Source organism: Poecile atricapillus, chromosome 10, assembly GCF_030490865.1.
Source record: "Poecile atricapillus isolate bPoeAtr1 chromosome 10, bPoeAtr1.hap1, whole genome shotgun sequence".
Classification (NCBI taxonomy): domain Eukaryota; kingdom Metazoa; phylum Chordata; class Aves; order Passeriformes; family Paridae; genus Poecile; species Poecile atricapillus.
This window is the reverse complement of record NC_081258.1, coordinates 20,420,293-20,447,436: the sequence shown is the minus strand read 5'-3', so window position 1 is coordinate 20,447,436 and position 27,144 is coordinate 20,420,293. Positions and strand designations below refer to the sequence as shown.

At 55.6% G+C, this 27,144-nt stretch overlaps 3 protein-coding genes across 11 annotated transcripts in view; 2 read left to right on the top strand and 1 right to left on the bottom strand.

The window, feature by feature from the left end:
- Positions 1 to 12,670, top strand: part of GALNS (galactosamine (N-acetyl)-6-sulfatase) — a 44,786-nt gene extending 32,116 nt beyond the window's left edge. For 4 of the 9 annotated variants that reach the window (XM_058846363.1, XM_058846368.1, XM_058846362.1 and 1 more), the window contains 2 exons: positions 3,462 to 3,579; positions 10,770 to 12,670. In XM_058846363.1, coding sequence (XP_058702346.1) covers positions 3,462 to 3,579; positions 10,770 to 10,976 — 325 coding nt within the window. In that variant the 3' untranslated portion in view covers positions 10,977 to 12,670. Of the gene's footprint in view, positions 1 to 785; positions 1,336 to 1,355; positions 1,494 to 3,461; positions 3,580 to 6,883; positions 10,227 to 10,769 lie in introns of those variants that run through there. The other 5 variants (XR_009278390.1, XR_009278391.1, XM_058846364.1 and 2 more) reach the window with 5 other exon arrangements.
- A 2,970-nt stretch (positions 12,671 to 15,640) lies between these two features.
- Positions 15,641 to 19,499, top strand: APRT (adenine phosphoribosyltransferase). The gene is made up of 5 exons (XM_058845738.1): positions 15,641 to 15,791; positions 16,092 to 16,195; positions 17,194 to 17,327; positions 18,124 to 18,202; positions 18,455 to 19,499. The coding sequence occupies exons 1-5, from the start codon at positions 15,712 to 15,714 to the stop codon at positions 18,595 to 18,597; spliced, it is 540 nt and encodes a 179-aa protein (XP_058701721.1). The 5' UTR covers positions 15,641 to 15,711; the 3' UTR covers positions 18,598 to 19,499.
- A 1,352-nt stretch (positions 19,500 to 20,851) lies between these two features.
- On the bottom strand, positions 20,852 to 27,016 carry CDT1 (chromatin licensing and DNA replication factor 1). Its single transcript, XM_058845731.1, has 10 exons — positions 24,842 to 27,016; positions 24,266 to 24,436; positions 23,980 to 24,176; positions 23,564 to 23,758; positions 23,312 to 23,457; positions 22,938 to 23,041; positions 22,564 to 22,752; positions 22,002 to 22,136; positions 21,686 to 21,887; positions 20,852 to 21,604 (listed from the first exon to the last, which is right to left on the bottom strand). The coding sequence occupies exons 1-10, from the start codon at positions 25,658 to 25,660 to the stop codon at positions 21,441 to 21,443; spliced, it is 2,322 nt and encodes a 773-aa protein (XP_058701714.1). The 5' UTR covers positions 25,661 to 27,016; the 3' UTR covers positions 20,852 to 21,440.
- Positions 27,017 to 27,144: the final 128 nt, after the last annotated feature.

The window sequence follows — 27,144 nt, the reverse complement described above, 5'->3', positions numbered from 1 at the left end:
CTTCTGTGGAAATAGGTGAGCAGGTGAAGGATCAGCACCATCACATCTCCTTGCTGCAAGGAGCGTGCTGATCATCACAGCTTAGACTCTCCGATCTTGGAGGCCTTTTCCAACCTGAATGGTTCTGGAATTCCAAGGTTTCCTGTGGCTCAGTGGCCACATGTCCCTCATGCCTCCAGGGATGGGCCCCAAAATGCTGCTGGACCAGAGGTGACTTGGGGTAAGGGCCACCTTCACCCTTTGATTCCTCATTTGTTTTCCTTTGGCTCCCCTGAGTCTCTCCAGTAATTCCAGCAGCAGAGCCCCTAACCTGTCTCAGCCTCCTGCATTGTGCAGACCTTAAATTGCAAATAAACTTGATAATAGAAGAGAGGAACTGAGGAAGACTGAATAATAAGACAAGATCAAGACTTGGATACCACGGTGCTGCGAAGCCTCAAAGCACTGATAACAGATAAAATCAAATTATCAGAATCTGGGTGTATTTCACAATTAAAAATAATGGTTTTAATTAAAATAATTCCAGGAGAGAAGGAAGTAAAGTATCATTAGCCACGTTTTATGCTCTTCCCATAACTTCATATCAATCTGAGGGCTGCTGTTCCTAAAATCATGGAATCCTGGAATGGTTTGGATCGGAAGGGGCCTTTAAAGCTCATCCTGTTGAAAGCTCATTACCTTTCACTAAACCAGGCTGCTCCAAGCCTGCTCTAGAGCCCTTTGTCAGGTTTCTGTGAATCCCATTATGGGATTTTTTATAATCTATCATTCCCATTTTGTTCCAGTCCTCTCAGTTACACCACGGCCCCATCACTCCCAGGACAGCCACCACACAGTGAATCAGCGGGACGAGGTGTAAAACATCCTGAAATCCTTCTGAGAATGCTCCTGGATTTGTTTGGGTGCTGATCTATTTGAGGGTGCATTTAAGGATGGCAGAGAATCATCCCCGAAGGTGAAAGCCCAAGGAGCAGAGGATTAGAGCGGAGTTTTAGCTGTGTGTGAGACAACCCCTGCTCCCTGCAGAGCTGGATTTGCTGGGAGGGCACGCTGGGGTTAAGCAGCAGAGCAGGTTCCAGGAGCTGTGGGGGGAGGATGGGAGCAGATTGCCAAGGCACAATTACAGTAAATGAAGGAAGCACAGCCCACACCTGTGCCTGGGACCCCGAGCTCCAATCCAGCCCTGATTGCATCTCCAGGGACTTCCCGGAGGTAAAGTGTCAATTAGTGTAATGACCCTGGACTTTGTCCACTCTGCTCCCTCGTTCTGAGCGTGGAATAATTTCATGGACGCTGGGGGATCTCTTTTAGCAAACTCCTCACAACACCACCTGCTCACCCTCTCATTCTTGCAGTGCTATTCCCAGCTCTCCTTCCCGGGATTGCTCAACTGGAATACGAAATGCAGCTCGCCCCGGAGGCAGCCGGGGCTGCATCCTCACAGACAATGGTGCCCAGACACCTGTACAGCTCATTCCACCTCTTTTTGGAGCAGGGAATGCAGCAAAGCTGGCCTTGCAGCCCAGCTCTCCATATGCACTCCAGGAAAGGATGGGACTCCAGGTAGGAGAGGTTCCCAGCTCCCCTAACAGCTCAGACTGATTACCATGAGGTAATTATCCCCATTTTACATGCAAATTCCAGGCACTCTTGCAGATTTTGTCTCAAAATTCACTTGCTTAGGGCTGCAGGCAGTTTTAACTCCTGTGCAGTCAGTAAATACTTTGCAAATCCACGGATATGGGATTTTGGGGCATGTTGTGGAGCTGAACAGAAATATCTGAGGAAAAACTGAGCCATGGAGTCAAGGCAGCAAAATCAACCTCCATGGAATGGGGATATATCCACGTGGTCAAGAAAAGAAAACCAAACCCCATGGAGCAGGGTTAGGTGGGATATTGGGAAGGAATTCCTCCCTGGGAGGGTGGGCAGGCCCTGGCACAGGTGCCCAGAGCAGCTGTGGCTGCCCCTGGATCCCTGGCAGTGCCCAAGGCCAGGCTGGACAGGGCTGGGAGCAGCCTGGGCCAGTGGAAGGTGTCCCTGCCATGGCAGGGGCTGGGATGAAATGAGCGTTAAATCCCCTCCAACCCAAACCATCCCGGGATTGTCAGATTCTATGAAATTCGGGAGCTTCTCAGGATACTCTGGATTTCAGGGTGGTCCTTCAGCTCTCTCCACCAGGATCCAGCCAGCTGGGTGTGAGAGCAGCAGCTCCAGCTCCTCATCCCCCATTCCCTTGCAGCTCTCTATCAGCTCAGCCCAGCTCCACAATCAGCCTCTGCCTGGCTGCCTGCCGAGCTGGGATATTTATAGGGTTTACTGGAAACGCTTGGCACATCGCTGGCCTTCGAAATGTGATTGTTTTGCAAAGAAGGAAATTAGCTGGAGTGTGGGGCTGGTGGCCAGCTTGGCCTGGGAGCAGAGGGAGCCCGAGGTCAGGACCCAGCTGCATTGTTTCTTTTATCTTCAGAAGGAATTTGCCGCTCTCAGTGGGGTTTTTGGTGTTTTTTTTAAGTGACTCTTAAGGTGATGGACAAAGAGAGATCATTGTTAGGAATCCTGCTTTTTAGAAATACTTGAGATATTGGTGAAGCCTACCCTGAGCCACTCCACAAATACCTGCTAGAATGGGGTGGGTCAGGATCTGCTCATTTATAACCACGTTTGGGCATGGCAGATGGGTCCCAGCTTGGAATAATCAAACTGTAATGGAAAAATGTGGATGGGGCAGAACCTCAGCGTGTTGTGGAATGGGGGAGGTATTCTCCTCTTGGACAAGGCCCTTCTATTCTTCTCCTCTCTGTTTGCATAATTTTAGTTCATTTCCTTGGTGGTTGTGGAGTTTAACTGGCCCGGGGTTGTGTTTGAAACCCTTCCTGAGAACACTCTTGTAAAACAAAATATTGACATTCCCTTCGCTTCCCTACAACAAACGCCTCCACCCGAGGCAGGTGTTCCAGGAGAGCTCTTGGAAGAGGGGGAGATGAGTGTGGAGAGCTGCTGACCTCAGGTGGGACACACTGGAAGAGTTGCCTTGGGAAATTTCTGTCCTAAGCTGTCTGGGAAGATGTTTGTCCTGTGTCTGGGAAGCCTCCCCTGATAATCATTTAAGGAATAGCTCGAGGACAACCCAGAAATGCCTTTTTATTTGCTAAGACAATTCCCTTGGGAATCCACATGAGCTCCTAGCAGATCTGCGCTAGGAGGAAACATTTGGGGCCCTGGAGCAGCAGTTTGGAAAGCTGAGCTGTTCTGGAGGCAGGTGATTTCTGGGGAGGACAAGCCACTGCCATCCTTGGTGCCCTGAGCAGAGCAGCCCCACCCTGCCAGCCTGCACTTCATTCCCTACAGACCCGCAGCCAGCTGGCAGGATGTTTCCACATCTGTTCCTTGTGGCCCAGCCTGGTGATGGACAGCACAGTGAAGCCCCAGCAGTAACCCCTGTGCTTTTCCCGTTGCAGTTTTGCCAGTGAGGAATACCAGCGGGCCGTGGAGCGCATCTCGGGGCTGGTCCAGCAGCACAAGGCTGCCCTGGTGCCAGGCCAGCCCCAGCTGAACGTGTGTGACCAGGCTGTCATGGTGAGTGCCTAAATGCACTGGGGAATCCTTGGATTAAAATACATTTTGTAAATGTTTCATACAATGTCAGTGTTGGGAAGGGATGGAAAAGAGATCACAGTCACCTGTTGGTGGCTTCCTTGCTTAGAGACAGAGCAGTTCCTTCTCCTTTCTAATCCCTTTCTGCAATTCTCAAAATCCTGAAATCACATAATGAATCCTGCAATGGTTTGGGTGGGAAGGGACCTTAAAGCTCATCCAGTCCCACCCCTGCCAGGGCAGGGACACCTTCCACTGTCCCAGGGTGCTCCAAACCCTGTCCAGCCTGGCCTTGGACACTTCCAGGGATTCAGGGGCAGCCACAGCTGCTCTGGGCACCTGTGCCAGGGCCTGCCCACCCTCACAGGGAGGAATTCCTTCCCAATGTCCCATCCATCCCTGCCCTCTTTGTTTTGAGTCTTCTATGGGACAGTGCCTTATTTCAGTGATCTGTCTTTGGTCTTGCTCTGTTTCCTCCAATTCCCCTCATGCCTGAATTTTCCAAAGTCTTTATTGAAATTGAACATTTCCAGTGCTGTTTTCTCTTTCAAGTCTCCTGTTGGAAAGTTACAGTTTGGCTTCCCTGTCAAACACTGCTTGGTTTATTGAGAACCTGGGAAAGAAACTGGATAATCTGGGGGAGGTTGTCACTTGACAGGAGGCTGTGTAGTCTGAGGGAATGTGTCTGGGGGCTGACAGACAAAATAGTAACAGGCAAAATCTTTTTAGGGACAAAATCTTGTAACAGGCTGTTACAAAATAGTAACAGGCAAAATCTTCCTGATGCAGAAATAATCTTCTGAATCAATCAGAACCTGCTGCCTCTGGTCTGTCACCAGCCGAGAACAAAATGTGGAGCAGTTCCTCTCAGAAACAAGGCAAAGATGTCCCTTAGCTTTGTCCCATCTCTTTATTTTTGGATGTTAAATAGGAAAAAGATTTGAAGGCCCATTGTTTCTGTGTTGTTTTCTTTCCTTATTCAACTTTTCCCTTAATAAAAACTGTTCTCTGCTCCTCTGGGACCTTTTGGATTCAGGCACTGTCCCCAGGGCCTGGCTGCTGCCAGAGCCCTGCACTGCAAAGGCATTTCTTCCAAAACTGCTTCACAAATTGAAGGCCATCAGAGGCAGAAAATGGGCTGGGGGGATTCTAATCCCAGGAGAAATGTTTCAATCCCAGCAGGAAACATGGTGAGTTTTCCAGTCTGTGTACACTCCTCACAAGATAACTCCATGGTCACTACACCAAAATGTCAGGCACCAGATTGCTGCTGCCTGTGGAGACCAGAAATGAAGATAAGCAAATCTTTAGGGAGAGATTATATTGGTGGGGTGGACTGGGGCCTAAATCTGGTTTTGGGGCATGCTGGGAGATAGAGACACTGACACTATCTCCTATCACCTGTTTATGTGATAAGGGTGTTTGATGTATTTGGGAGAGAGGAGAAGAATTGTCTTTACTTACACATAAACAAAGTCTGTGGAAGTGTTCAAGGCCACGGAGGGACAGGACACAGGGAATGGCTCCCAGTGCCAGAGGGCAGGGATGGATGGGATATTGGGAAGGAATTCCTCCCTGGGAGGGTGGGGAGACCCTGGCACAGGTACCCAGAGAAGCTCTGGCTGTGCCATCCCTGGAAACGTCCAAGGCCAGCTTGGATGGGGCTTGGAGCACTCTGAGATAGTGGAAGGTGTCCCTGCCATGGCAGGGGTGGGACTGGATGAGCTTTAAGGTCCCTTCCCACCCAAGCACTGCAGGATTCCAGGAGAGCAGATGGATCATTCTGCACCTCCTGCAGCTGAGGATTGATGGAAGCACCGGAGCAGGGGAGGTGTTTGCAGCCCATCTGTGCTGGATCCCAGCAGCAGCGTCCAGGGAGCTCCCCCAGAGCCGGCTCTGCTGGGTTTTCCTGCTGTGGGAGTGTGGGAGAAGCTGTTCCATGCAGTTCAGGGCTGGCCTGGCTCACAGCACACGTGGTGTCCCCAGGGCTCCCAGCACAGACCAGCAACGGGACCGGGACTGCAGCACAAACCATTTATTGTTCTGCTTTTTCAAAAGAACAAACATTTCATTTCATCTGTTCCTTTGGCTCTCAATTCCTTCTGCAGACTGCTCTGAATTTTCCAGCCGTGGCTGCACATTTTAAACCAGAGGAACAGATTTAGAAAACGTCATTAATTGTTCTGAAAGCCCTCGGTGCAGAGGTGTCTCCAGCACAGCTCCCTCTGTGGCTGCTCCTCTGCACGAATAGCTGGTGTCTCACTGCCATCTGTTGTCAGCTCCATGGAACAAAAACCTGCTCCAGCGGTTTCTTTTCCTGGGGTTGAGCGTTTCTTTTCCGTAGGAATTTAACCCCAAGAAAACATAAATACTTGCAGGGTGAAAATCAGCAAAACGAAATCGGCAGGAGGGCAGTGTTGAACTGGCCTTCAGTAGGGGACAGCAGGAATATCCCATGGATGGATAGGCCTGAGAGAGGGAGGGACAGACAATGAGCACAAAAGATCCCTGAAGGCAGAATGGGAATTGTGATTTGCCCTTCCCATGACCACAGTCGCAAATTTTAAATGGCAGAACCTCAATGAAATGAAAAATGTTCATTTATCCAAATTCCTTCTTCCATTAATCCCTCTGGAAACTGAAGCTGGCAGTGGATCTCCTTGCTGGTGTCCTTTTTCTGTTCTACACTTCAGGTAGCTCAAAAAACGTGGAAAACTTTCTGTGTGTTTCTGTTCTGGTGTGCAGGCACTGGAAGAGGTGTCTCAGGAATGCTTCCTGCTCCATCTGCCCGTGGATTCATCCATCAAAACACTCATTAAAATACCAGCATTCTTATCTCTCTCACACCCTTCTGCTGCCTTTTGCTTCCTCAGGAAAGTGCCTGGATATTGCAGTGCTGAGATTGGGAACTCCCCAGGAATCCCAGGAAAACTGGGGGTGTCACCAAAACCTCCTGGTCTGGTTGCTCTGTGTTGCTACAGGAGAGAGAGGAGGGTCACCAGCATCCCAGCAAACTGGACTGGGAGAGGCCAGGAAGGACTGGCATATCCCAGGAGAGGGAATCATCTGCTGCACAGGATTTGTAGCCTTTCCCAGCTTTTATTTGAGCAGTGTTTGGAGTGGGGAAGTTTATGAGCCCAGAGGCTTCGGCTGCAAGAGGAGTTCCATTTTTCAAGCAGCACATAAAAGTGTCTTTGTGAGCATCATTAAGAGCTGGTTGGGGTGAGAGTTTAGCAGATACTTGGTGTGAATCATCTTTCTGTCTATTTCTGTTTGTTTTTAACAGAATTGGTCCCCTCCAGGCTGTGAGAAGCTTGGGAAGTGCCTGAAAGCGCCAGAGTCTGATCCTAAGAAATGCTCTTGGCCTCACTGATGGCTGCAGCCCTCCAGAGCTACCCAGAGGCAGCTGGACATGGAGTTTCCAGTGCCTGCTCCTGTTGGCACTCCTGTTTACACAGGAAGGGTGTGATGTGTGCATGATATCATCACTTGCTCTTCCAAAAGGGCCAGTGTTTATATTCCTCATGCTCAGGGTTTAGCCTCTACTCCTCTCTTCTCCCAGTTCTTTCCCTAAATGGTAACTCCAGTGAGGATGGGTTCAGCTGTAAAAGTTCTCTGGACAGCCACGACTCTGCCATCAGCTCCAAAATGGATCACTCCTGCTCCTTCCACCCAACCTCGCTCACTCCAGCAGGAGCCATGGGACAGGTCAGGAAACTCAGAGCTGCCAGACAGCCCTGCCCAAACTGCCCATGTTTTGTTTGCCTGTAACTTGTTGTTTTAACATTTGATTTCCGTTGTGAACTCTGGACATCAACTTGTTTTTCCTTTCACCCGAAATTTGTGAGTTCTGGGTGCAAACAAGGGATCCCTCCTGTTCACAGCTGAGGGGTTTGGATCCAGGGAGAACACACTGAATTCCTTCCATGTGCAAATATTCCCTAGGTCAGTGTTTAAGGAAAGGTGAGGATTGTGTTCAAGTAAGTGTTGGATTGGGGTTACAGCCCCTGCCAGTGCCTGAAGGAGCTCCAGGAGAGCTGGAGAGGGACTGTGGAAAAGGACCTGGAGTGTCGGGACACAGGGAATGCCTTCCACTGCCAGAGGGCAGGCTTAGATGGGATTTTGGGAAGGAATTCTTCCTTGTAGGAGAGGTGAGGCCCTGGCACAGGTGTCCAGAGAAGCTGTGGCTGCCCCTGGATCCCTGGCAGTGTCCAAGGTTGGGCTGGAATGGACTTGGAGCTGCCTGGGGTAGTGGAAGTGGGGTTGCCCTGGATGAGCTTTCAGGTCTTTTCCAACCTAAACCAGTCCAGGATTCTGTTGCCTGATTGTTGGTGCAGGACATTTGTGGGGAGCTGGGTGTCAGGTGTTCATTTTGGGGCTTTCCTTGATTTCCAAAAATCTGGATCTAAAGCTGGTCCAAGTTTCGCTTCCCATCTCGTGCTCTGGGCCCAGCCAAGTGCAGGCTCATAAATGCCTCTTTGCATCAGCCCTTAACTCTTGACCCCGTTTCCAGCACACGCTCTCCAAGGAATTCTCCTTGTGCAAACCTTCCCCAGCCTGGGTGTAGCTCTCCTTTAGCCAGAGTTCCTGGGGAACGTGGAGCCTTCGCTCAACTCCGCAGGGCAGATCCCTGCTCTGCCTTGGAGCCCGTTCCACACCCTTCCCTGTCTCCAGGAAACCTGTCTGCAGCAAAACCAGGCTCCTCTGGGCCTTCAGGGCAGGAGGGAGCCCTGGGCTTGTTTGGGTTCAGACTGAAAAAAGGGGAAATTTAGGTTTGATATAAGGAGGGAATTGTTCCCTGTGAGGGTGGGGAGGCCCTGGCCCAGAGAAGCTTGAAGCAGCCTGGGACAGTGGAAGGTGTTCCTGCCCATGGCAGGGAGTGGAACTGGATGAGCTTTTAGATCCCTTCCCACCCAAACCATTCCATGATTCTCCATTTGTCCCACCAACAGCTCTCCTTCCACCCTCCAGTGTTTTCCACAGTACATGTGCCCTCTCCATGTGATCTTGTGCTGCCTTGGGAAAATCCAGGTGTTCTGTACCTGGAAACAGCTCCAGTTCCTTCCCAAGCTAAGCCTGGAGCTGCTTGAGAGCTCTGCTTCTGTGCCAAGTGCTGTGCTCCCACCAGCTCCAGGCTCTCAGCTGCTTGTTCCTACCCTCCTGTAATCCCCAACACTGCCATTCTCCCCATCCCCATGGTTTATGTACCTGGAATCCCCTCCAAGGTAATTCCTGGTGTGTGTCTCATGGAGCTGGATAACCCCATAAAACTGGGATAAGAACAGCACTTGAGTCAGCTCTTGCTGTTCCACCTCTCACAAATCCCAGCCAGCATTTCAGGGATCCCTGCACATCTGCAAGTGACATTTGTTTATAGCCCACATTTCTTAGGATGTTCCTAATTGTCCTTCAAGTGTATCCTGGCATTTCCAGCTCATCCATAACGTTCCTCCTTGTTTAGACACAGCTCAAGGCCTGGGAGATCCGGCCAGCAGCTCCCTCAGTGGTGAGGTGAGGGCTGGGAGCAGTTGTGGGTCTGTCAGCACAGATAAAACCAGGAGCTCCCCATTTTCTGGGGCTGTTCCACCTCTGCTTTAGTGCTTCTCCTTGTCCAGAGAGGGGAATGGAGCTGGGAAGGGGCTGCAGCACCAGGAGAGGCTGAGGGAGCTGGAAAGGGGCTCAGCCTGGAGAAAAGGAGGCTCAGGAGGGACCTTGTGGCTCTGCACAACTCCCTGACAGGAGGGGACAGCCAGGGGAGGGCTCTGCTCCCAGGGAACAGGGACAGGAGGAGAGTTGTGCCAGGTTGAATATCAGGAAATTTTATTCATGGAAAGGGTGAAAAGCATTGGCACAGGGCAGTGGTGATATCCCCATCCCTGGAAGTGTTGAAAACCATGTGGATGTGGCATTGAGGTGACCGTGGTGATGGTGCTGGGCTGAGGGTTGGGCTCCATAATCTCCAAGGTCTTTTCCAACCTCAATGACTTTGTTTCTGGGAATGCCAGAGCCCTGCATTCACTATAAAACTCCCACCAGAGGAGGGAGTCCATGGCTGCAGCTCCCTGGCAGTCGTGTCAGCCCTCAAATCCTGCTGAGGAAACACCACTTTGTGGGGTTTTGTGCTGCTTAGGAAGAGTTCCCCCAGGATCAGAGCTGGGGCCTGGCCTGGCCACACTCCTCAGTCCCCAGAATTTGCTTGGGACACCTCCTCCCTGCCCCCTGCCTGCTGCTTCCTCCTTTTCTCTTTCCCAGCTGCACTTTGGAAGATCCTGCTTTGCCCCTGGAACTTGCTCTGAGCAGCTACAGGGTTTGTCCCCCCCATCCCAGCACAGCAAACCCTCATTCCTCCTTGGAATAATCTCAGGACACGGATCCTGGAGGGAAATTTTGCACTTGAAAGCAAGTTAGTGTCTTGAAAGCATGGAGTGTCTGTTTAGAATAAAAGGACACGAAGCAGATAATAAATAACCAGGGTTTAATGTGACAAAGCTTCTGTGTTAAATAGGAATAGTTGTTTTACAGCTGGGTAATAGGAGGAATTTTAAATGAATGCCTTTCCTAAAAATGTACAGATTTAAAAGCTGTGAGGTGAAGAACTATTGAGGAGAAATAAACTAATTTATCAGCAATGCAGTCTGTGATTTCACCTGTCAGCCAAGGGGATAACACCTTGCTTTGGGGCACTCTCCCAGATTCACCTCCAGGATCATTGGACTGACTGGGGTTAAAAAGAATTTAGTTTGTTTTCCCGGAATTATGTTTACCATGGATCAATCTCCCAGTCCTGAAGGTGCAGTTCAGAGGCTGGGGAGGAACAGCACAAGGGTGGGGATGGTGCCTGCAGCCCCCACTACCCACTCAGGGCACAAAGTGGCCACATCTGCCCTTAAAAACCATCCTGAGCTGCTGGCTTGAAGCTTCCCAGTTTGGGAACTGGGGCAGGAATGGGGCTGGAGGGATTTCCTGCCCACTCAGGGACCTGCAGCAGCCAAACTGCTCTGGTGGTGGTGGCTTCTGTTCTCGAGCTACAAGACAGAAATGCCAAAGGAATGCTGGAGTTTAGGGCTGTGATGTTCCTTTCTTTATGTTTATTATGCCGAACGCTAAAAGCTTAATATCTTCCTGGCCTAAGAGTCCAAAGAATTTCTTTCTTGCCTTTAATTTCCAATTAGCTGAGCCTCTCAAGCCTCCCAGCTCTGCCCCTGAGGCTCTGTTATCATCCCACCCTCCGTGCAGAGAAGCTTCCGAAATGGATGGAACTAATAATCGTGGAAAAACTCTGGCTGCAAAAGTGGAGCCTTGATTTCAAATCCTGCAGCGACAAATGGATTATTTCGGTGGCAAATTGGTCCCTGGGGACCAACAATTTGGGGAGCTGAAGGCTGGAACTGGGAAGCAGCAGATCAATTCCCAACACTTGGAGCCAAGGTTAATGCCCTGCAAACTGCCTGGAGTGCAGCAGAGAAGGAGAACAAGGCTCTGCCTGCCCGAGGTGAGCCTCAGGAATGTGGTGTCAAAGGGAAAACGGGGAAGTTTGGGACAAGGGAAGTGAGAGAATCCCATGGATTTGCTGGTAAAACCTGGGGGCTGTGTTGGGGCAGTGACAGTGGGATTTGACTAAAAGAAGTGGAACTGACATCTCCAAGAAGGAGGCTGTGGGACTTGGGACAGTAGTGGCAGTTCCTGTATCTGTCACCTCCAGCCCTTCCCAGACCTCATGGACAGCATCCCAAAATTCCTGCTTTCACATCAAGGATCTCCTCAAGGTTGCACACTCTTATTTTCCCCAGTGACAACAGCTTTGAGGTAACCCCATGAAAGAACTGCAGCAGCTGAAGAAGGACCTGTGGAAGGTGAGAACTGAACGGAGTTTGTGGGGGATGAAGGTTTGGGGTGCTGGGAGGTGATTTTTGGCTGCAGAGTCCCCAGCAGCCTCTGGAGCAAAATCCAGAGAAATCCCTCCCCAGGGATCCTGCCCTTGTCCTCAGCACTGGGAAACTTTACAAACTAAACACACTTTTACCCTCATAAGAGTTCCTTTGCTTGTTCAGCTTCCAGATAACTGTTCTGCAGTTAGAATGGCCTGTTTTTCATCTCTCCTAACAGTTAGAATACTTGGAAATCGACTTTTCCTTTTGTTTTCTGGTGGCATTGGATGTTTTTCTATGTTATCAGGAGGCGACACTGTGGTGCCCCTTGAATTAAACTGTCAGGTTTTAAGAACAGCTGCAAGGGAAGAACTGAAATCCCATTTGGAGTTCTTTTTTCCTTTGGAAAATGGCTATTTTAAACACCAAGGCTCCATTTGCCTGATTTCTTTATATCCCCTTCCACCGTTTAAAGTTTTGTTGTTGCTTGAAGTCTAGTTGGGATTATATAAATCCTAAATAAAGGTGGATCCGTAGCCAGAAGCTTGTGGTCTTTTAGGAGGCAGAAAAAGCCTCTGCCTTCCAGCTTCTGGAGAGAGGCAATCTGGCAGCTCTGCGGGCCTTTGTCCCTCTTGGAGTCACTTAACACCCTCTGGGTGACAGGAGGTTGGTAGCACAATTCCCAGCTGAAAGGGAGAGCAGATAAAAGCCAGCAGCGAGGAATGCGAGCCAAATCCATTAGTTCTGGATCAGACACAAAATCCAGGCTGGCCAGGGGAGAGAGAGGAGTTTTGTGTCTTCTCCAAGGGCCTGATCCAACCTGCTGCAGCAGGCAGGAGGTGCTGCCTTGGGCTCCGAGGGAGGCACAGCTGGATCACGACATTTCTCCCTCTTTTAGGTGGACAAAACCAGCTCCAAGGTTTCTATCCTGAGCCAGGGATCTGGCTGGGGAGCTGCATTCTTCTGGTGTTGAAATAAGATGTTTCAAATTGGATTTTTTTTTGTGTGTGTTTTTGGTTGTGGTTTTGTTTTTTAAAGGGTTTAAAGTGCATGAGTTTCCTCAGCTGAGATTGAAACGAAGCATTCCAGTGGATTTGCAGGGAAATTTTTGTGCTCATTTTCCTTCATGGAAGGGAGATGTTGAAATTCAGGGCATTTTGTTCCACTTCACACTGAAGTGTTAAAATCCTGAACGGAACACAAACTTCCAGGCTCAGCACAGCTCTTTAATTGCCTGGTTAAGCTGATTAAAGTTAGTTCCCAAACTTTTATATTCCCAGTTTCTGTGCTCCCTGGCTAATAACAGCTCTCCTATCAAGATCTCAAAGCACTTTTAAATCACTGATGGCCTCGGTGTCCAGAAAAGGGGCAAATCCAGAGTCTGCTGGGAGAATCCAGATTCCAGGTGGTGATTCCTTTGCCAGGCACGGATCACTGAACCTCTCCGAGCCACGAGCGGATGTGGAGTCACCTCCCGGGTGATATTCCAGAGCCCTTTGACATCACATTTGGAAAGGGGTCCTAGGAAAGTTCTTTGCAGATGGAAATTGCAGTAGGAGTCAGCAGTGTTGTTTGAAAGGTGGAACAATCACAGGGAAAATTGATTTCCTTGGGGTGTTCCAGTCCGGTCTGTGCCGGTAGGTGCAATTGGAATCCTTGGAGAAGGGGGATAAATCAGGAGTTCTGACAGGAATCTTAGGAATTTTTAACCATGATTTTTGGGTTAACCTTTGTGCCCTTCCCGGCAGAACTGATGGAGACAGACTGATCCCACATTTGAGGAGGAGATCCCTGGCTGTGGGGTGGAGCAGTGGGGGCACTCAGCAGCTCATCCTGGTGAAGGTTTGCCAGGGCTTGGCTGGGATGAGGGGCCTGGGAACCTCACTCAGCCTCCAGGAACATGTGGTGGAGTCTCCTGCAGTGAGGGTGGGACTGTGGGGGGTCACAAACAGGACAGGGGTGACACAGACCCCCCGTTCCAGCCCCTCCATTAGTGAGAAGCAGAAGCTGAGCTGCTTGGCAGGCTGAAAAGATCCTTTTTCCCAGGAAATAAGCTCCTGCTTATTTATTTCCACGAGTAGGCAGATAAATTCCATCAGCAATTCCATCTGCCAGGAAGAAGAGGAGTTGCTGGAATAGCTCATTGTCCAGTGCTGTGCTTGTAAGGTCACAAGAAAAACCCTTCCAGCTCATCCCAGGGAGTGAGAGTGCTGCAGAGCCTGGGTTCCACTGCAAGGCCAGGTCCTTCCTCCATGTTTGCTTCCCTGGAACAGCTGCCCAGGAGGATTCTTCTGCTGCCAAAGAGATAATCTGAGTTCAGGGAAAATCTGAGTTTGTGAGGGAATGGTTGTGAAGGGAGCACGGGCTGTCTCTGGCAGTAGAGGGAATTAACCTTAGCAGGAGTTGGGATTGTTCAGCTTGGGGAAGAGGAGGCTCCAGGGGGACCTTAGGGCTCTTTCCAGTGCCTGAAGGGGTTCTGAGAGAGCTGGAGAGGGACTTTAGACAAGGGCCAAGATAAGGAGGAATGGCTTCCCCAGAGGGCAGGGTTAGATGGGATATCAGGGAGAAATTCCTGCCTGTGAGGGTGGGCAGGCCCTGGCACAGGTGCCCAGAGAAGCTGTGGCTGCCCCTGGATCCCTGGAAGTGCCCAAGGCCAGGTTGGACAGGGCTGGGAGCACCCTGGACCAGTGGAAGGTGTCCCTGCCATGGCAGGGGCTCTGCAGAGGGTGTGGGTGAAGTTTTCCCGGTCACAACTGAGCTCAGCCAGGGCTGTTACAGGCTCAAACTGCTTCTGCTTTCCGCAGCGAGCCGTGCCCGGATGGGTTTGGAGCAGATCCAAGGTGTATTTGCTAATGGAAGAGGAGATCTGAACTGAATTTGGTGGATTTTGCAAGGCCAAACAACATTCAGCACCGGGAGATGGGAGATGGGAGCTCCCTGATGTGCCAAGGACTTGGTGACACCAGGAGCTGTTGGTCCAGGACGCAGGGCTGTGTTATCATCCCTCGTGGGTCTCATCCCAACCAACGGATTTAGCAAATACAGAGCGACTCCAGGAGTTCACACGAGGTGATGAGGGATGGAAAAGCAGGAAATAGTAAAGTCCTGAGGAGCCTGGAAGGCTGGGCAGGGTGAGGGTGTGGAAATGGAACCCCCAGGCAGGGACCTCCTTTCTGAAGCTGGGGCCAGGCAGGGAAATCCAGCTCCACACAGAGCAGGTACCTGGGAACTCTCCAGAGAGGAGCCTGGGGCTCCATCCATGGCCATGCCAGAGCTCCATGCACCTGGGGATTGCAGCTCCATCTGCCAGGGCTCCATGCACCTGGGGATTGCAGCTCCATGCACCTGGGGATTGCAGCTCCATGCACCAGGGCTCCATGCACCTGGGGATTGCAGCTCCATGCACCAGGGCTCCATGCACCTGGGGATTGCAGCTCCATGCACCTGGGGATTGCAGCTCCATGCACCAGGGCTCCATGCACCTGGGGATTGCAGCTCCATGCACCTGGGGATTGCAGCTCCATGTGCCAGAGCTCCATGCACCTGGGGATTGCAGCTCCATGCACCTGGGGATTGCAGCTCCATCTGCCAGAGCTCCATGCACCTGGGGATTGCAGCTCCATGCACCAGGGTTATCAGAGCTCCACACACAGGGAATTTGGGCTCTGTGCATGAAGTGTCCGAGCTCCACACACCGGGGGTATGGATGCCTCATGTCCTGGGGTACCAAACCTTCCTGCACTGGGGGCTCTGGGATACCTCCATGTCTGGAGTATCAAACCTCTGGGAATTTGGGGCTCTGTGCACGGGGATACCAGAGCTCTGTGTGCCCGGTGATGCTCCAGGATACCGGAGCTCCACACTCCAGGGTACTGGAGCGCCAAATACCAGGGGGTGGATACTCCACGCTCCGAGGTACCGGGGCTCCAAATACTGGGGGGGGGCTGATGCTCCATGCTCCAGGATACCGGAGCTCCACACTCCGGGGTACCAGAGCTCCAAATACCGGGACACCGGAGCTCCACACTCCGGGGTACCAGAGCTCCAAATGCCGGGACACCGGAGCTCCGCGCCCCGGGGGAATGGGGCTCCATGCTCCAGGATACCAGAGCTCCAAACACCGGGCTAGCGGAGCTCCCCGCCCCCGGTGCCCGGCCGCTCCGGTGCCGCCCCGGGCGGGCGGAGCCGCGGCCGCTGCCGCCCCCGTCCCGCCCGGCGGAGCCGGAGCTGCGCAGCCGGGGCCGCCATGAGCCAGGAGCGGCTGCGGAGGGTCCGCGACCGCGTCCGGCCCTTCCCCGACTTCCCGGAGCCCGGCGTGCTGTTCCGGTGCGGCCGGGATGGGCACCGGGATGGGCATGGATGGGGGCGAGGATGAGGACGGGAGCGGTGATGGGGACGGGGACAGGGATGGACCGGGAGCAGGGCCAGGGATGGGATCCGGAAGGGAACCGGGACCGAGCCTGGAGCCAGAACTGGGGTTGGAACCAGGACGGGGGGTGGGAATGGGGCCGGGGACTCGCTGCCGGCTCCTGTCCCCGCTGCCCATCCATCCCTGCTCCAGGCTGGAGCCTTCCCTGCGCTCAGGAGCTCAGCAGGACCCTCACTCCCCACCCTCCCTCATTGCAGCGATATCAGCCCCTTGCTGAAGGACCCTGTGGCGTTCAGGACTTTGATTGATCTTCTGGAGGATCATGTGAGGGCGTCTTTCCCTAAAATCGACTTCATCGTGGGTGAGTGTTGGTTGAACATCCCCGAGGCCAGGGCAGAGCAGCGTGTCCCCGGGTGGGAAGTGTGGGGTGACCCTTTGGGAATGTTGTAGCCCTTGGACACGAAAATCACCCGAACATTGGCCTCTGTCATGTGGTAACACCAGGACAGTTTAGAGCCTTCACTTCCCCTGTGATTTCCTGAAATTCTGGTTTGGGCTGTGGCAGGTGCCCTGTGACACTTCAGTGCCATTACATAATTGATTGTTAAAAACAGAGGGAGCACACGAATCCTGCTGTGCTGCAGGCTCTGTCCCCAGGGCACAGCACACCCTGGCCCAGCTTCTTTTCCTCAGGGAGCCTTTCCAGGCCAGCACAAGTGGCCTTGGTGGCTGGAACACCTCTCAGCTCACCTGGCAAAGCGCTGAGGAAGGCAGTGCTCAGGCTGGGCAGGCTCCAGGGAGCACAGATCAAACCTGCCCCAGGTGTCCTGTGATAACTGAAGTCTGCCCAGAGGTACAGAGCTCCTGCTTGTGTGGCTGCACTGATACCAGGGCCCTGCTGGGTTTATCTCGAAGGAAAAGGGTCAGAGGGGAGGGAAATGGGCTCTTGGGGCCCAGCAGCAGCACAGCTGGGTGAGAACAGGAGTGTGGGCTGTGTTTTCAACCCTCAGAAGTGACTTGAAGAGCAAATTGCTTTTTGAGCCTCCCTGAATGGGAGGATAAAACAGGTGGGGTTGTGCTAAGACCTTGCCCCAGTGAAATGGCTCCGATCTGAGTGGTGGGACAAGAGGAAAAGGCTTCAGGTTGCACCTGGTGGGGGTTTAGCTTGGATTTGAGGGAAAATTAATTCACTGAGAGGTTGATCAGGTATCAGAACAGGCTGCCCAGGGCAGTAGGGGAGTCACCATTCCAAAAAACATGTGGCTGTGGCACTTGGGGACATGGCTCAGTGGTGGGACCTGATGGTCTTGGAGGCCTTTTCCAACGTGAATGATTCCCTGATTCCTGCTCTGCCCCCAGGCCTGGACTCCCGTGGGTTCCTCATCGGGCCCCCCCTGGCACAGAGGTTGGGGATCGGCTTCGTGCCCGTGCGGAAAAAGGGGAAACTCCCCGGTGCCACCGAGTCCATCTCCTACAGCCTGGAATATGGCAAGGTGAGGCCTGGGAGGAGCAGGGGCTCAGGCTGGGGGGGCCAGGGCTGCTGGAACCGTGGGGAGGGGGTCCCAGACTGGGTAATCTGGCACGGGACAAGCCTTGGGAGTGGCGCTGAGCCGAGCCACGGTCACTCCGTCTGTGCCCACGGGTGATGTTTGGTGCTGTGCCGTGATTCTTCTGAGGGGGTTGGTGCTCAGACTTGGTGCTAAATGGCTTTCTTTGGCTTGAATTCAGGGGCATGACCATGGAGAGTGTTCCCCACTCTGGCAGTAAGTGCTGTAAGTCAGAGCCTTCCCGCATGGCTTCCCACCATCCCGTAACCCTGCGGCTGCTCGAGGACCCGGCCTCAATCTGTGCTACTCCCACTAGGAACTAACAGCAGCAGAACTCCCAAAGCCAGGCCTAAGCCATGAGGATTGTTTGGGCCAACCAAGCTCATGTGACACATCCAAACAGGTGCCAGTTTGGATCTGGCTCTAGGCAGAGCTCCCCAGTGCGTGACAGGAGATTTTCCTCACCGGAGAACTGCTCTGGGATAAGATTCCACCATAACTCACACGATGAAAGTTCAGGATTTTGGCATGCCAGAGGGTTGGCCCAGCAATCCCCTCCCTGCTCTGTGTTTCTGTGGCGCTCCCCTGTAGCTGGAATTTTTGGGGTTTTTGGGATTTTAGGTGCTGAGTGTTTAGGCTGATGTCGCTGAGGACTTGTTTGTGTTCCAGCATGAACCAGCAGCTCGTGAGGGGTTTCTCTCCAAAGCCAGACTAAAACAAAGCTGCTCTTTGCTCCCTGCAGGCTGAACTGGAAATCCAGAGTGATGCTGTGGAGCCAGGACAGAAAGTGGTGATTGTGGATGACTTGCTGGCAACTGGAGGTGAGGAAAGCACGTGTGAGCCACGTACACCTGCATTCCTGGAGTCATGGAATGGCTGGGTTGGACAAATCCCACCCCCTGCCATGGCCAGGGACACCTCCCACTAGCCCAGCTTGCTCTAAGCCCCCATCCAAGCTGGCTTTGGACATTTCCAGGGGTATCCACACCTCTCTGCCCTGTTGGCAGCAGCAGGGGTGGCTGTGGGGCTGGACACAGGCCCTGGAGTGAGGATGTTTGTGCTCCCCTCCACAGGTACCATGTGTGCTGCCTGCGAGCTGCTGAAGAGGCTGAAGGCTGAAATCCTGGAGTGCCTGGTGATCATAGAGTTAAAATCCCTGAAAGGGCTGGAAAAGCTCAATTCCATCCCCTTCTACTCCCTGCTGCAGTATGACTGAGGAGAGGCAGAAGGGAGCACTGGGAACAAATCTGGGGCTTTATTTAGTGACTCTGGATGTCACAAGGGGGTGGGTGAGGGGGTTAAATACAGGTTTTGGGCATGGCCAGATGCTCTTCAGTCCTAAATTTCCCAAGCACCATGTTGAGTGTAATGATCCCTTTTGGAGTTCATCCTATGGGGAAGAAGGAACAGGCTGATTGTTTGGGGGTGTGGAGACCAAGATGCAGCTTCACTGAATCTGTGGCTTTTAGGAGACCAAAGTGACAACTTTGCTGCTGAGGCAGGAGAGCTCTGACAGGGCACCAGCATTCCCTGAGCTGGGCCTGTCAGCCTCCCAGGAACCTGCTGAAAAATTCCCAAAGAAACACAGGAAACAGGCAAAAAGGAATTATTTCTGTAAGGGATAAATCCTGCTGTATTTGGCCTGAGGGGATGGTCTGGATGCTCTGTGCTGTCACACCAGAATGAGTTGCTCTTACACCAGGGTTTGTTGAGGAGAATGAAGTGCCTGCTGTGTCCTTAAATCAGGATGGTGCTGCTGTGGGATGAGCTCAGTCAGTGTTTTCCTTCCCTGGAAACCACAGACACCTTTTGTTCAGCACCAATTCCCCATCTCCTGCACACATCCCACTCCCTGTGCTGCTGCTGTCCCTCTGCTGGGGTGCTCTGCCAGTTCAGAGCCTGCTCTTGGTGGGAGTTGGGTGTCAGGGGAGGCCACAGGAAAGGTGTTGCAGAGATCTCAGGTGTGTGATGGATGATGAGGCTCTGGAGATGCTTCCTCCAGCACGGTTCAGTTTGGTCACAGCTAAATCCCTGTGTGCCAAAACTTCTCAAAGCCTGAAAACATCAGGGACTGGCCCAGCAGGGACTGGACTCACGGGTAAAATAAATATTGATGTCTTTTTATGTTTCCTAAACTGTCTCAGAGCTGTTCTTGCAGTGGCTGAAGCTGTTAATGACTCTTGGGAGTGTCTCCCTGCAGCCCTGGGGGGTCAGTGGAGCAGGGCTGTGGTGTGAGCTCTCCCTTATCCCCCAAATGCTTGGAATAGTTTTCCAGGGAGCATTCAGGCACCTTTTCTTTACTTTGCACCAACCTCTGGCTGGAGGGGCTTGGTCAGCTCAGCTCCCCATCCCCATCCAGCACCTGGGGCCGCCTCCCACCCAGCTCCACTTGGAAGGACTATTGCAGCTGTTTTCATCCCCACTTCAGTGCTGCTCAGTTTGCACCGAGGAACACAATTCCCAGGAGCCAGGGGAGGCAGCACCTCACAGCCTTGGCACCAGGAGAGGGTCCCTGCTGTGGGGGAGAAGGGAAATTCCACCCCTAGGAGCCATGGAAAGCAGCTGCGTGCTGGGGAAGCAGCGTCAGCCCTGCCAGTGCCAGCAGGTGACATCAGGGAACGTGGGGACGCTGCCTTGGCCCTGGCTGGGCTGCCAGCAGCCCCTGATGTCATTTGCTTGGAGAGGCGAGGCTGGGCAGGGCTTCCAGGTGGGAGAAAGGTTTTATCCCGAGGAGCAGAACGGGAGCTCGCTGGGAGCTCTCCTGGGATGTGAGTGTGGCTGCCAGGCTGCTGATCCCAGCTCCTTTCCAATCCTGCTCGACTCCAGCTGCTGCAATCCATCTCCTTTCCACCACGGTGAGGTTCCTGAGCCCCCAGCCTGCCCCAGGAGCCCCCCCAGCCTCACAGCCAGCCCCTGCGCCGGGTTCAATCCCTTCTCCTCCTCCCTGGAAACTGGGCACACTCCTGCCAGCAGTGCTGGCCAGCACGGGCCTGGAGGAAGAGGAGGAGGAGGAAGAGGAGGGGGAATGCCTCTTGCTCCCTCGGGAAGTGCTGTGGGATCTCAGATGCTGCCAGACTCCAGCACTGAAGAGTGGGATGAAAGGCTGAGGGAGTCACCTTTCCCTGCAGGTCCTTGGTGTCCCCAGCCCCAGCCTGGCTCGGGGAGCAGCGTGAGCCGAGTGTGACGTGGCCCTGGCAGCTCCCAGCCCTCCCCTGCGCCCACGCTGCCCCGAGCCAGGCGTGCTGCCAGCCCGGCACCTCTGCAGCCATCCTCACCCTCTCCGTGCCTCTTCCCAAGCCACTTCAGCCGAGTGGCCTGGGATTTCCCCTGGGAAAAACCCCCCCATGACCCCTCCTGTCAGCCCTGTCCCCGCAGGAGCTGCTCCCCCAGCCCCATTTACAAAAGCTGCATTCAGCTCCCTGCAAACCCACGCTCACTTTTTCCAGTGAGTCTTTCTCCAGGAGCTGGATGAGGAGCCAGCCCTTCCCGGCGCCAATTGCCATGGAGAACCACGAGACAGGCAGCGAGGAAGAGCACTGGGTTAACACGAGTCAACTATATTTAAAACATTTAATACAAATATGTTTTGACAAGTCCTGTAGTTGTTTCCAGCGAGGACTGGAAGATGCATTTTCCCTCCCTTAAAAACAGAACGAGGCCTGAAGCTCCAAAAACATCAATTTGTGACTTTTTCTCTCACTCCTTCCCATCTGTCACCCTCTCAGCCTGCCCTGTTCTGCCTTCACCCCACCAGGGCCCAGTTAATGGAAGAAACCTCTGAAATGGAACCTTCAGGAGACCCCTCATGCATTGAACCTTCAGGAGAGCACAGGAAAGAAGAGGAAAAGGTTCCTCAGGTTTTCATCATCACCCCAGGACGCAGGATTGCTCGAGGACACGGGGACCTACACTCCTCAAGGATCCCACCACAGAAATTCATTAAATTAAGGCACCCCTGAGGATGAGCCTCCCTCCAGCCCACCCCAGAACCCAGAGCACCGCCGGGATTTGCTACATTTCGAGGAGATTGCACAGAGAAATCCTCAACCCTCGAGGGGCTCAGAGGGCTCCGGCCTCCTTGGCCGCCTTGTTGAGCCTCTCGGTGACGAGGCCCAGGTCCTTCTCTTTGTCCAGCTTGACGTAGGTGTCCGTCCTGAGGGCGTGGACGCCCACCCAGTCGGGCAGCAGCTCGGCCAAGAGCCGCACGTGTTTCTCCATCTCACCTGCGGCGAGGAGCACAGGGATCAGAGCTCGCCTCCCCCCGGCCCCCTCCTCCCGACGAGATTCCCCCTTGGAATTCCTACCGGGCGCCACCAGCTCGGGGCAGCTGTCGGCCAGGCGGGCACAGAGCAGCTCCATGCTGAGCGCCGGCTTCTTCTCGGCCACGAAGACGCCGCGCAGGACGCGCGCCATGGCCGGCAGCCGCGCCAGCCGCGCCGCCCGCTCCTCCTGCCGCACGTCCCGCGTCAGCAGCGCCTGCAGCCGCCGCGCCTCCTTGGCCCGGATCTGCGGGACACGGGAGCTGTGTGAGCACAGACGGTGCCCCCGGCCCCCGAGGGGATGGGCTGGGCACAGACAGCGCCCCCAGCCCCGGGTTTGGGCCAGGACAGGGTGACTCACCCGGTCCAGCAGCCCCTGGGACACCCCTTTGAGCGCGCTGGAGGTGCTGGCAGGGGCCGGGCTTTTGGAAAGCGTCGGTTCCCCCGCACCGGCTCCGGCCGTTCTTAGGGCCAGGTTGGCAAGAGCTTTTTCCATCTGCTCATGTGGAAGAGGGAGGAGGAGTTGGGTTACAGTTCAGGCTGGAGGAAGGAGAAGTTTCCCCTCTGCCGCCCCCGCCATCACCCGGCAGCCCAGTGATCCCAGCCCAGTGATCCAGATCCATCCTGCCTGCACAGGACCCCGGGCTGCTTCAGAGAATCATGGAATGGACTGGGTGGGAAGGGACCTGAAAGTTCTTATTTGCCATGGGCAAGGACACCTTCCACTAGGCCAGGTTACTCCAAGCCAAGCTGGCCTTGGACATTTCCAGGGATGCAGAGGCAGTCACAGCTTCCTTGGGCAACCTGTGCCAGGGCCACCTTCCCAGGGAGGAATTCCTTCCCAATATCCCACCTCTGGCAGCGGGAAGCCACTCACAGCTTCCCAGAGGTGGCAGAGAAAGAGCCAGCCCCTCCTGCCTCACCTTGGGGCTCAGCATCCCCCGGGCCGTGCTCAGCACCTCCTGGGCTGTGGTCAGCCTGTCCTCCTGCGGTGGCCGCGGCAGCTCCGCGGGGCTGATGTCCGGCACCTCATCCACGTTGAAGCGGGGATGCCACCGGGTCAGCTTCTCCTCTGGCACCACCATGGGAGGGCTGAGGGCAGCCAGGAATGCCTGGAGAGGGGCGAGAGCCATGTGATGGCACCAGGAACGGAGAGGCAGCCACTGCCCAGCGCTCCCAGCAGCTCGGTGACACAGGGAGCGAATTCAGAGCCCATCTCCAACAGGAACCCCCGTGTCCTTCAGCCTGGATGGCACCAGTGAGAACCCCAGAGCAGGGGCTGCCAGGGGCCCCTCACCTTGTGGTGCTCCCTGACGATGTTCACCAGGTTGCGGTGGAATTCCCTCCGGCGCTCCAGCAGCCGCGACGCCGACAGATGCGGGTGCCCATCCACCTTCTCCTCTGCAAGGAGGGACAGGAACGTCACCCACAGCACCCCAGAGGGGCACAAACCACAGGAGCCTCGGGAAGCACGGGATCAGAGCCCTGCTGTGGAGCCGAGTTGCTGCCAGTCACTACCTGGACATTCTCCCTCTTGTCCCAAACCTGCTTCCCACTTCCAACATGCTCAGGGCCTCCATTTAATGGACCAAGCAGAGAGCATCCCTGTGCATTCAGGGACCAGCCAAGACTGAGCAACCCAGCTCTCAGGCACCCCAAAACTGTCCATACCTTCCCCCACCAGTGGCTCCAGTGTGAGCTGATACTCCGACTTCTTCCCGCCGCTGCTGAAGGTGGGGATGTTCTTCTCCTGGCGCAGCCGGTAGGAGCTGGGATACACGGCCTTGATCTGCCCCAGGTGCTGCTCTTCAAACTGCCTGTGACAGCACCAGAGAGGTTGGGGACCCCCAGAGTCACCAGCCCCAAGAGCTTCAGCTGGGAACCCCAAAAGGGGTTGCTGGGACCCCAAAAGAGGCCACCCACCTGCGCATCATGTCCTGCACGCCCTGCTTGACCTTGGCGAAGGTGACGGTCTCTGCGCGGTTGAAGAGCATCCCGGCGATGGTGTCCACGCTGCAGAACATCTCTGCCAACACCCTGAACTTGTAGGGCAGCGTCAGCCCCGGGGGCAGGTCCTGGGCCAGGGTGTGGAACCGCTGGTATGCCGGGGGCTTCTTGCTGTGAGGAAGGGCAGGACAGGGGTCAGGGTCCTGCTGCTGACAGTGCCCAGCTCCCACCCCCATCCCAAACCCCTTCTCTGATGTGGGGTCACATCACCTGGGGGACATTGGTGTCAGAATGCTCAGAGCCCCCACATCCCTCAGACCCCTACACAACCACTTCAGGACTGTGGCAGCTCCTGGGACGCCCCTCAAATCCCTCCTGCAGCTGCTCCTCACCCTGTGTGTCCCTCAGGAGCTGCCGCCCCGCTGTCCCCGGCTCCGCTCGCCGCTCTCCTCTGCCGCACCCGCAGCTCCAGCTGCCGCACCCGCTGCAGGCGGCTCCGCAGGTCACTGCTGGTCCTGCTGGGGACAGAGGGGACCTGGCCCAGCTCCTTCATCCTCTGCAGGCGGCCCTGCAGCTCGGCCAAGTCCTCCTGGGCAGGGAGAGGACAGAGGGTCAGAGCGGGACACACAGCACCAAACCCACCCCCGGCAGGAGCTGAGAGCCGGGAGCAGCCCGTACCCGCTGCAGGCGCCTGGCTGGGCCCGGGGCTGCCGGGCCGGGCTCTGTCCCCGCGTCCCGCCCACGGCCGCGGGAGCCGCTGCTGGTGGTGGTGGCCGGGGGGGACACGGCCGGCTCCCGTGACAGGGGTGTCGGGGGTCGAGGAGTGGCCAGAGGCGAGGAGCTGGTGGCCTGCAAGAGAAAGAAGAGTTAGGGAATGTCCCGGGAACCCACCCGCCCGGATCCCTTCCCCTGTGCCCCCCAAAGTCTTGCACGGGGAGGGGCAGCCATAGAGGGGTCTGCAATAGGGGCAGGGGGCGGGCTCGGGGGCAGAGGGGCTGAAGGGGGCGAGTTCTGGGGGTCGTGCACTTGGGGCAGGGGTAAGTCCGGGTGAGGGGGGGATTTATGCATCAGGAGAAAAGGGGGCAAGTTCTGGGGGTCCTGCACTGGGAAAAGGGGTCGAACACTTGCGGGAGTTGCTGTTTTATGTTCCCACATTCCCCCCGTTCATTCCGCCAAGCCCTTCTCCTCCCCCATCCCGTTTCAGGGCCGCATCCCAGAGGAAGCGGCGCATCTCCGACCCCACCATCTCCCTACCGCTCCCAGAGACCCCGGATCCGCATCCCGGGGCAGCTCCAGCCTCTTCCGCGCCGATTTCCCGCTCGGCTCCCCGAGCCGGGCCCCGGCCGGCGACTCCGCTTCCATGTCCCGGCGGCTCCGCTTCCTGCCCGCCAGGCCCCGCAGGGCCGGGGAGCCCCCGCGGGCCGGGGTGCGCGGCGAGCCGGGCAGCGGCAGCGAGCGGGCGCTGAGCCCCGCCGGGACACCATCCTCCTCCTCCCGGTGCACCGGGGGACCGGCGAGGGCGGCCTTGAGCCGGAGGCCGCCGCTACGCTTGGCCGGAGCTCCGGTGGTCGCTTTTGTCTGGCCGAAGAAGTCGGTGAGGCGGAGTTGGGCCATGGCCGCGGTCCCGATCCCGGTCCCGGTTCCGATCCCGGTTCCAATCCCGATCCCGGTCCCGGTCCCGATCCCGGTTCCGATCCCGGTTCCGGTTCCGATCCCGATCCCGGTCCCGGTCCCGGTTCCGATCCCGATCCCCGTCCCAGGAACACGTGGGGCCGGTCCCGCGCTTCTCTCCTGGCGGGAGCCCGCGCGCCGAGGCCCCGCCCACCGGGGGCGGGAAGAGGTCACGTGAGGCTGGTTTGGCGCCACTCGGCTCTTAAAGGGGCCGCGTCCCCGGGAGCGGTGCTGCACGTGGGGGGCCGGGGGGGCCGGGACAGCTCCGGGGGGACCGGGACAGCTCCGGGGAAGGGGAGACTCCGGGATTGCCGTGTCAGGAACCGGCTGATGCGCCATGGGCAGGGATGGAAGTTGCCGACTCCACTTGGGGCTAGTGGGGCACAAGCAGGGAATTTCCATCTGGAATGGGGCTGGTGGTCACCCCCTCTTCTGCTCACCCAGTGCCAAGCCCTGACTGGCTTCCACCGAGAGCTCTATGGTGGCATGGAGACCCTCCAGGGTCCGGCCATGGGAACGAGGGGCTGTGGAGGCACCTGCAGCATCCCCCTCCCCACAATTCCCAGCCCCATTCCCGGCCCTGTGCTGCTGGCGGTGCCCGGAGCTGGGAGAGGCCTCTGACCCATCACTGCCGGGGCAGGCACTCAGCCCGTGCCCGCTGCACTTTACGGAGCCTCGCGGATCTCCCACATCCCTCGTAAAACCTGAGCGAGGCCGGCAAAGTGCGGCGGGGCCGGATCCAGGCGCGCAGGGCAGGGCTCTGGGGTGCCATTCCCGGTGCCCATTTGCTTCCACAGCCTCCATTCCCTGCCTGGCTGCGGCGCTCGGGGCTGCCTTGGGAGCGAGAGGCTGGTGCCTTTCCTGGATCCCTGCTGGCCGGGGGGAAAACGGGGTGTTGGCAGAGGTAATTCCCGTTTCCACGTCTCATGGACACGGTGTTAATGCTGAGCTTCACATCTTTGTGATGATGAGTGTTTAATTCACAGAAGCCCAGCGATGAGGGTGGATGCAGCTGAGTCCCCATGATAAGGATGCTCCCAGGAGGGGCTGTGCCTGCCATGCCCACGGATACTCACATTTGGGAGCCATCAGGCCTGGTTTGGGAGTTACGGTGTGGGTGGGGGTGCCTGGATAGCTGGGGTGGGGAGAAGAGGCCCTGGAATTCTGGAGGGAGCCCAGAAGAGAGTGGGGAGCAGTCCGGCAGTGTGCCAGCTGGATGCCAGTTTATTAACCGTGTTAGGAAAACAAGCACCGGGAAGCCAAGGAATGTGGAGAATTTCATGGGCCGATGGTTCCTGTTGGAGGCTGGAGGTTACCAGCACTGCCAGGTGTCACCGGCCACGCTGCCCGTGCCACCAGCTGTGCCTGGCACCTTCCCACCGGGATTCGGGACTGAGCACAGCCCAGCTCCAGATGTGACCCCACAGCTGGGCTCCCAGTTCCATGGGGCTGTGGGTCTGCATCTGGCTCTGCGGTGGGCACTGAGCTCTGGGAGCGTGGGACTGTGGATCCAGCGGCTCCAGGAGCACGGGATGATTCCCCAGTGCCAGGGCCACGGCACCCAGCTCCAGGGCTACACATCATCTCCCGCGGGAGCACTCCTGAGCTCTCCACTCCATGCACCAGCTCTCAGCCCTGATACCAGCAACAAACACTCGGCAAAAATGAGCTCCCACTTCGTTATTTAATTTTATTTCACTTCCGGACGAAATAAACAAGAAACACATCTGCTTATCTTTCTTTCCTTTTTTATTTTTTTTTAGTCGACTTTTTTTCCTCTCCCAGGGCAAAAAGCGGAACCCGTGGGGCTGCGGGCGGCCGGTGCTGAGCCCGGACAGCTCGTGGCAGCAGCGGGAGCGGAGGGTGCGGTGCCGGCGGGCGGCGCT